Source organism: Pimephales promelas, chromosome 13 (genome assembly GCF_988280905.1).
Source record: "Pimephales promelas chromosome 13, fPimPro1.hap1.1, whole genome shotgun sequence".
NCBI classification, from domain to species: Eukaryota; Metazoa; Chordata; class Actinopteri; order Cypriniformes; family Leuciscidae; genus Pimephales; species Pimephales promelas.
This window is the reverse complement of record NC_142781.1, coordinates 35,043,952-35,053,499: the sequence shown is the minus strand read 5'-3', so window position 1 is coordinate 35,053,499 and position 9,548 is coordinate 35,043,952. Positions and strand designations below refer to the sequence as shown.

At 37.3% G+C, this 9,548-nt stretch overlaps 1 protein-coding gene across 1 annotated transcript; it reads right to left on the bottom strand.

Annotated features, from left to right (window-relative positions):
• Positions 1 to 1,089: 1,089 nt before the first annotated feature.
• irf4l (interferon regulatory factor 4 like) lies at positions 1,090 to 7,321 on the bottom strand. The gene is made up of 8 exons (XM_039690099.2): positions 7,024 to 7,321; positions 5,829 to 6,015; positions 5,096 to 5,181; positions 4,857 to 4,962; positions 4,667 to 4,774; positions 3,738 to 4,061; positions 1,576 to 1,682; positions 1,090 to 1,499 (listed from the first exon to the last, which is right to left on the bottom strand). The coding sequence occupies exons 1-8, from the start codon at positions 7,195 to 7,197 to the stop codon at positions 1,329 to 1,331; spliced, it is 1,263 nt and encodes a 420-aa protein (XP_039546033.1). The 5' UTR covers positions 7,198 to 7,321; the 3' UTR covers positions 1,090 to 1,328.
• Positions 7,322 to 9,548: the final 2,227 nt, after the last annotated feature.

The following is a 9,548-nucleotide window of genomic DNA, read 5'->3' as shown; positions in this document are numbered from 1 at the left end:
TCAAGCCTTTATTTGTTATAATTGTGATGATTATGGTGTATAGCTAATGAAAACCTTTTTAACCCTAAACCATATTCTGGACAAATGTGGGCAAAATAGTTTTGATTTATTTTTTAAAAATACTTCCCTTGATCTGAGCGGTACAAGACTTGGCTACTTTTCCTAAGTTTACCTCCTGAACACACACATTTTTTTTTTTTTTTTTTGCTCAATTCTACAAAGAAAAACTCCTTAATCTCGTATTTGGGTCAAAAATGGGCACCCATAGAAATGAATAGGAAAAACTGTAATTTAGAGTTCTCTAAAATAAGCCAAAATAAGACACCAGGTGACAGAAAAGTCACTTCATCTTTAGGTTTTAGGTTTTAAGAATTTATTAGAATGATATTTGAATGTAAAAAATAATAAAAAATAATATTTATATATAAATAAGCATAATTTATATAGAAAATATGGTACATTTTGAAGTAAATAACTTCAAAATACCCCCAAAATAAAATAAAAAACACCATAAATGGATAGACAAAACTTTATCGAAGACAGTGATATAACATTTATAATAAATAAAAATTAGGATCACACCTGAGTCCTCTGTGCCCACATTTGTCCACAATTACAGGATTAAGGGCTATAAAGTGAATACAATTTGAGGGCTACAATATTCTAATATTGCTTTTGGGGTTTTAATAATCTCTAAGCTATAATCATCAAAATTATAACAAATAAAGGCTTGAAATATCTCACTTTGCATGTAATGAGTCTATATAATATTTTGCACCAACTTTTGCACCATATTCAAATTTTTTGAGTTTCACCTGTAAATGTTTACGTTCAATCTGTAAGTCATAAATAAATGTGACGATTTACTCAAGCAAACTTCTGATTGAAGGAACACTTTACAGTTAATGCTGCACTTTACAGCATTATTAAACTGTAAAGTTATGATGGTGTTCCTGAAATCACATGTTTTTTGTTGTACTGTAGGTATTCACATAATAACACGTACATTCATTTAAAAACGATTTAGTCCCTGAGATGCTGTTAAAACAGTGCAAGCAGAGAGAATAACAAAAATATAAACATTATTAATTAGATACAGCCACAGAAATATTTCATTATTATTATATATAATCGTATAGTTATTTATGATGTATTTTGTTTTGGAAGACCTGTACACACTTTGGATTAATGCATTTATTGCTACGTGGCTCTGAAACCGTAAACATGTTGATTTTGGGTCATTAATATGAACTGCTAATTACAAATTGCTGTATTTTCCTTTGCCGATACACAGTAAAACCTAGAAACGTCGCGTAACTCCTGAAGGGTCACTGTTGGATGAAGTTCCCATGCGTCTGGTGTCCGTTGATGGCAGGGAAATCTGGATGTGTGTAAATCTGCTCAGGGGTCAGAGGTGAAAGTTCATACGTGCTTCTCGTGTAACCGACGCCGCCCTGCTGGAGGAGGAGCGTCATCTGCCGGGCGAACAGCGGCTCCACCTGAGGACAGCAGAAGAGAGCGGTGTCTGATCGCGTGGAGGTGAACAGTGAGAATGGAGAGGTCAAAGGTCACTACCTGAACGGTCAGGGGTCGCTTGTCTGCAGAGGGGTCACAGCTCTCGAAGAAAAGCTGCACGTAGAATCGCGGAGGAGGACGTGCGTGCAGGAAATAAGCCTGGAGTTCTGCATGAGTGAGTGAATATTGTATTAAAAGTCATCATGAAATCAAAATTGATTATTTTTATGGAATACTGTAGTATTTATTATAAATGATTTGTCATAAAATTTATGTTGAATCATAAATTCTAGGGCTGTGCAAAAGTTAATTGCGATTAATCGCATCCAAAATAAAAGTCTGTGTTTACATAATATGTGTGTGTGTGCTGTATATAATTATTTTGTATATATAAATACCTATGCATGCATGTATATATTTAAGAATTATTTGCGCTTAAATTCTGTATATGTTTATAAATACATAATCTATATTATATAAATATAAATATTTTATATATGAATAACACATTTTATTAAATATATACATGCATGTGTGTGTATTTATATATACAAAATAATTATATACTGCACACACAAATATATTATGTAAACACAGACTTTTATTTTGGATGCGATTAATCGCAATTAACTTTTGCACAGCCCTAATAAATTCTTGAATCTTCTCTGATGATGTGGGCGGGGCAACCTGTCACTCACATGAGATCAGCCAATAGCAAACCAAAACCATCCAATCAATTCCCCACAGACCGAATCAAGCCCCGCCCACATTTGTTCTTGTTCCAGAAGCGTTTCGCTCGATATTCGTCACTATAGGGGAGTAACGACTAGCGCAACTTCCGTTTCATGTCGACTTTAAGGATGCCATTTAGACGTCAGGGCAGCCTTTGTTACGGAAGCTTAAAAAATAAAAAAGGTATTGCGACTTTATATCACGCAGTTCTGACTTTATAACTCGCAATTGCGACTTTATATTACGCAATACTGACTTTTGTCAAACAATTTTGACTTTATATTACGCATTTCTGACTTAATAATTTGCTATTCCGACTTTATATCACGCCATTCTGACTTTATAACTCGCAAATGCAACTTTTTATCTAACAATTCTGACTTTGAATTTTTCTCGCAATTGCGACTTTATATCATACTAATCTGACGTTTTTTTCACAATTGCGACTTTATATCATGCTAATCTGACGTTTTTTTCACAATTGCGACTTTATATCATGCTAATCTGACGTTTTTTTCACAATTGCGACTTTATATCATGCTAATCTGAGGTTTTTTTCACAATTGCGACTTTATATCATGCTAATCTGACGTTTTTTTCACAATTGCGACTTTATATCATGCTAATCTGACGTTTTTTTCACAATTGCGACTTTATATCATGCTAATCTGAGGTTTTTTTTACAATTGCGACTTTATATCATGCTAATCTGAGGTTTTTTTCACAATTGCGACTTTATATCATGCTAATCTGACGTTTTTTTCACAATTGCGACTTTATATCATGCTAATCTGACGTTTTTTTCACAATTGCGACTTTATATCATGCTAATCTGACGTTTTTTTCACAATTGCGACTTTATATCATGCTAATCTGAGGTTTTTTTCACAATTGCGACTTTATATCATGCTAATCTGAGGTTTTTTTCACAATTGCGACTTTATATCATGCTAATCTGACGTTTTTTTCACAATTGCGACTTTATATCATGCTAATCTGAGGTTTTTTTTACAATTGCGACTTTATATCATGCTAATCTGAGGTTTTTTTCACAATTGCGACTTTATATCATGCTAATCTGACGTTTTTTTCACAATTGCGACTTTATATCATGCTAATCTGAGGTTTTTTTCACAATTACGACTTTATATCGTGCAAAAAGATAAAACGATAAAAAAAAAATCGCAATTACTTTTTTTATTCTGTGCCTCCGGAGGAAAACAAGGCGAACAAAGACATTTTGAACATTGGCTTAATATAATTTAAACGGATGAGTTATAAAAAAATTAGTCGTCATGAGTCAGAATTAGCGATATAGACCAAAACCACTTTTTGCACCAGACTGTAAACATGTTTTATTCTGCTGTAAAGTTGAGCATTTTAACATGCGGCTCTATGGGATTGACTCTGTTCTGCAGCGCCTCTAGTGGCCAGTGGAGGAACTGCAGTTTAAGTCACTTCAGTGTTGGATTAACTGAGAGACTTCTAACCTGTGAGGAAGATCTGTGTGTCCAGGACTTTGCTGGTCTGCTCCCTCTCTAGTTGACCGAGTTTGTCGCGCAGGTGTGTGTGTGTCGTGTCGCAGTACACCTGGCTCTGGCAGAAGCAGCGGGCGTACAGGCCATCGGGCGTCATCCAGAGCAGAACGCCTCCCTCCAGCGCTCCTCGCTCCTCCTGAGGAAGAGGAACCAACTCGGGGCCGCCGGGGCTCCAGCTGTCAGGGGGAGGAGCCAGTCGACAGCCCTCGACACTCGTCACCGTGACGTCAGCGAACAGAGTCTCGCCGCTGAACACCGTCACCTGCAGACGCGGGTCTGGGAGACATTCAGAGACCGGCGAGAACACGTGAACAAACAATGGAAAACAGAGATCATTGCATTTGTAGGTAGTTGCTAGGATGTTGCTAGGTGGTTGCTAAGATGGTCTAGTGGTTACTGGGGCATTTATAGGTAGTTGATAGGCTGTTGTAAGATGGTTACTAAGATGTTCTCAGTGGTTACTGGGTGATTTGTAGGTTGTTGCTAGGCTGTTGGTAGGTGGTTGCTAAGATGTTCCAAGTGGTTACTGGGGCATTTATAGGTAGTTGATAGGCTGTTGCAAGATGGTTGCTAAGATGTTCTCAGTGGTTACTGGGTGATTTGTAGGTTGTTGCTAGGCTGTTGGTAGGTGGTTGCTAAGATGTTCCAAGTGGTAACTGGGGCATTTATAGGTAGTTGCTAGGCTGTTGCAAGATGGTTGCTAAGATGTTCTCAGTGGTTACTGGGGCATTTGTAGGTAGTTGCTAGGCTGTTGCTAATACTGTAGGTCATGAGTATGTAGTTGCTAAGATGTTCTTAGTGGTTACTGGAGCATTTATAGGTTGCTATTGGTTTTTAGGTTGTTTTATGTGGGTTTTAGGCTGTTGTTAGGGAGTGTGTACCTGACAGTGCCATGGCCTCTGCTGATCTCATGCTGGTCTCTAGGCTGAACGGTGATGGAGGCGAGTCAAATGTGTTACAGCTGTAGAAAGATCCACTTATCTGGTACCCTGGACACACACACACATTCTCTTCACTTTAAATGACAATATATCTAATAAACAAATGACCACACACACATAGAGTAATTACCCGTGTCCCAGCGTGAGTTCTGGCTGGAGTGAGTGTCTGACAGTGAGTTCTGCTCACACAGGAAGTCCCTCCAGCTTCGGTCAGGAACTGACAGGAAGTTGAACACCTGTGGAGACGCCCACAGAAACACTACAATCATACGTTCATTTTCATCTCTCATCCATATTATCATGGCCAGGTATTACTGTAGAGTTTCATTTAGTTGTAGTTTGCCAGACACTGGTTTGGGCTTGTGTTACCTGAGCCTCCACAGGCTGATATGAGGGACAGAACGGGTAGTTTTGGTGAACTGAGCTTGTGGAAACTTTCTCATATGGTTTTGGTCCTGAAATGGAGGGGAAATGAGTAATTAAATTAAATGTAATAAAATGTTTTATTCATTTGTATTTGTAATATACATATATAGCCTACTTATTTCTAATTTTTATATTTATTTATATATTATTAACATTTTAATGAAAAAAAAGTTTTTTATTATTATTCATATATATAAATGTGTACTTTTTATATTATTTATATAATATTATATATATATATATATATATATATATAATTCTAAAATTGTGTCTATATGTATATATATTATATACATTAGTGATGCCAATCAATTAAAAAAAATGTTCTGTTGTTACAAAAAATGTTTCTGTAAAAAATCATGATGTGCATGAAGTGCACATAACAGAAGATGTTTTGAGTGATTTTCTGTAAATTACAGTACCTAAAAGTAATGAATCAAACAACAGAGATTGTATTATTAATTATTGTATTATTAATTATTAATTACAGACAGCAGCAGGTTTAGAAAACTTTTATTTTGGCAGCCCTAATATATATATATATATATATATATTGTAATTAAAGTTTAAAGTTTGAAGTTTATTTGCCATTGCCAATTATCTCATATTATATTTAAATGTAATATTAATGTGTGTCTATGGGGCACCCTTATAGGAAGCTTGTGTGTGCGTGTACCTCTTTTGCTTCCCTCAGGAATAACCCGGTAGACTTTGAAGGGTTCTGATAGGTCCAGCTGGCTTCGGCCCACGAGCTCCTCGAAGTCGCTGCTCTTGTTCAGCGCGCACCGGAGACGCGTCTTCCAGGTCGGAGGATCCGCCTTATCGATTCCCTCACGATACTTCCCTTTGAACAGAGCCCAGGCCTGCTCCAACAAACCAGCAGCAACCTGTTATATAACGCTGAACTAATGTGCATGTTCATATACAGCATTATATTATGTGTTATTATTGCATATCAGCAGCCCATGTTCAGACACTAAACCCTCTAGTCTGGTGCTCTTCGGGCAATTTTACAATTCGGTCAAATAAAAATAAAATAAAAATTCTTTTACTTCATTGCAATGGTACAAAACTTGGTATGGTATTGCTATTATGTGAAAACACACACACAATAATTCATGGACATGATTCGAAAATACATGGTCCTGTAAAAAAAAAAAAATAGTCCCACTAGCGCTCTAATGGGAGACGAGTTTCCTAGTGGAAGCGTTCGGTACTGCAGCCACACACACTCTCACTGAACACTCATTTGTTGAGATATCAATCTCCGATTTAAATTTGGAACACAACTTGTTTAGATTTATAGCTTTGATTTAGATAGAAAATATAGATTTCATATAAAAATTCAAAATAGAATTCAAACTCTAAATATAAAATTCTGTAATTTTTTAAGTAGCCTACACTTTTAAAAACATTTTTCACTTCGGCAATAATCTGTCAAGTGTCGTTTTTAAAAAGAACTAAACTACAGTCTGTTGCTCTACTACAGAATTCAAGATTTACCACAGTTTTTACATTTTCAGGTCTACACACAAAAAGTGAATAAATAGATTATAAATACAGCGTAAATATAATTTAGTATCATAAAATACAAATAATTAATAAATAATAAAAAAGAAACATTAACAAACTAAAATTTAGTACATTCCTTTCATTGAAATATGTCATTTTTGACCGATACGCGAAGAGCACGAGAGACCATGAATGTCATGCATTATAAAATGTGAAATATCGAAAAAACAAGTGGCTTTTTTTTTGCAAAAAAAAAAAAAAAAGATGCAAAAACACACTTTGAGACAAGACATTTAAAAAAAAAAGACATTTATAAGCATGCATGTTTTATTATTGAGATTGTAGTGTGCGTACATCACCTTGAAGAGCGCCGCGTCCTCGTCCCGGTTATAGTCCTGCTTCCCCGCGTGTTTCCACGGGATCCTGAAGGTGCTTCGCTCCGGGTCCTCCCACACTAACCCGGGGTATTTCCCAGAATCCACCTGTTCAATCAGCCACTGACGCAGCTTCCCGTTCCCGGAGCTTCCCGACATTTTCAGGTGTGTTAAAGCTGTGTTCTCCTCAGCTGCGTGTGTTCAGCAGAGATGTGGTTTTGATAACTCGTGGAGTTCAGTTTTGAGATGCAGTATTTGCCTGTTTTGGGGTGGAGCATCTCGATCCTCCTGCAGATGTGAAGCTCAAGTTCACTTTTACTCAGCATTTTACTCTTGTTTTCCAGTACAAATATCTAAGCATTCCTAAATCGAGATTTGGAAAGCAAAATGCCTGAAGATATTAAGTCTTGCTAACTGAAATGCATGAGTTTGCATGTGCTTAAAATAAACGGGGTCTGACTCTGTAATATCATCTTTAAAAAAAACAAGATTTATTTGTATTTTCCTGATCGCATGTATTTGTTCTTGCTTTACAATTAAACTAATTTCATTCTTAAGTATTTTTCAGGAATAATTTTTGCTTCTCCAGTCAATGCATCTGGATTTAAGAATGTTAAGATATTTGCACTGGAAAACAATAGAAAAATACTTATATTGTTGCCATTGTATAGTTTAACCCTAATGTAATTTTTGCATTATTGAATATGGAATAACATTAATCAGATTTATGTCACTCTCAATCCAATATGCTTGAAAATATTAAGTCTCGCTACATGAAAAATCTGTTTGCTAGATTGTACATTTCCAGAAGAAAGTGGTGCTTGCAGTGGCAAAACTCACCACTCGGTTGCTAGGGTGTGGTACATGATTGCGTACGAGTCAACAAACATGTGTTTACGATGTTCTGGTGCTGAGATATGGCTAATTCATTTTGTTCAGGTGGTTGCTATGGTGTTCTGGGTGGTTGCTCTGGTATTCTGGGTGGTTGCTAGTGCATTCTAGGTGGTTGCTAAGGTGTTTTTTAGGCAGTTGCTTGGGTATTCGGGGTGGTTGCTAGGGTGTGGTACATGATTACATACGAGTCAACAAACATGTCTGTATGGTGCTGAGATATGGCGTATTCATGTTGTTCAGGTGGTTGCTAGGGTGTTCTGAGTGGTCGGTATGTGGTTGTTAGGGTATTCTGGGTGGATGCTATGGTATTCTGGGTGGTTGCTAGGGTGTTCTGGGTGGTTGCTAAGGTGTTTTTTAGGCAGTTGCTTGGGTATTCGGGGTGGTTGCTAGGGTGTGGTAAATGTGGTCATTAAAATAATAGTGAAAACAAGATTTATGTTTCTGACCTTATTGGCATGTATTTATTCTTGGTGCTGAGATATGGCTTATTCATGTTGTTCAGGTGGTTGCTAGGGTGTTCTGAGTGGTTGCTATGTGGTTGTTAGGGTGTTCTGGGTGGTTGCTAGGTGGTTGCTAGGGTGTTCTGGGTGGTTGCTAAGGTGTTTTTTAGGCAGTTGCTTGGGTATTCGGGGTGGTTGCTAGGGTGTGGTAAATGTGGTCATTAAAATAATAGTGAAAACAAGATTTATGTTTCTGACCTTATTGGCATGTATTTATTCTTGGTGCTGAGATATGGCTTATTCATGTTGTTCAGGTGGTTGCTAGGGTGTTCTGAGTGGTTGCTATGTGGTTGTTAGGGTGTTCTGGGTGGTTGCTATGGTATTCTGGGTGGTTGCTAGGTGGTTGCTAGGGTGTTCTGGGTGGTTGCTAAGGTGTTTTTTAGGCAGTTGCTTGGGTATTCGGGGTGGTTGCTAGGGTGTGGTAAATGTGGTCATTAAAATAATAGTGAAAACAAGATTTATGTTTCTGACCTTATTGGCATGTATTTATTCTTGGTGCTGAGATATGGCTTATTCATGTTGTTCAGGTGGTTGCTAGGGTGTTCTGAGTGGTTGCTATGTGGTTGTTAGGGTGTTCTGGGTGGTTGCTATGGTATTCTGGGTGGTTGCTAGGTGGTTGCTAGGGTGTTCTGGGTGGTTGCTAAGGTGTTTTTTAGGCAGTTGCTTGGGTATTCGGGGTGGTTGCTAGGGTGTGGTAAATGTGGTCATTAAAATAATAGTGAAAACAAGATTTATGTTTCTGACCTTATATTGGCATGTATTTATTCTTGGTGCTGAGATATGGCTTATTCATGTTGTTCAGGTGGTTGCTAGGGTGTTCTGAGTGGTTGCTATGTGGTTGTTAGGGTGTTCTGGGTGGTTGCTATGGTATTCTGGGTGGTTGCTAGGTGGTTGCTAGGGTGTTCTGGGTGGTTGCTAAGGTGTTTTTAGGCAGTTGCTAGGGTATTCGGGGTGGTTGCTAGGGTGTGGTAAATGTCATCATTAAAATAATAGTGAAAACAAGATTTATGTTTCTGACCTTATATTGGCATGTATTTATTCTTGCTTTAAGCTTAAACAAACTCCATTTTGATGCATTTTTCTGAAAACAAGATTAAATTGAAGTAATTTTGCTGC

What these genes read in the sequence shown, in the direction of transcription:
- irf4l (XM_039690099.2), bottom strand. Translation starts at nt 7,197, where the DNA reads ATGTCGGGAAGCTCCGGGAACGGGAAGCTGCGTCAGTGGCTGATTGAA. An exon ending in AGGACGCGGCGCTCTTCAAG is followed by an intron (nt 6,016 to 7,023) that starts GTGATGTACGCA and finishes TTGTTGGAGCAG; the next exon opens with GCCTGGGCTCTGTTCAAAGG. An exon ending in ATCAGCCTGTGGAGGCTCAG is followed by an intron (nt 4,963 to 5,095) that starts GTAACACAAGCC and finishes GCGTCTCCACAG; the next exon opens with GTGTTCAACTTCCTGTCAGT.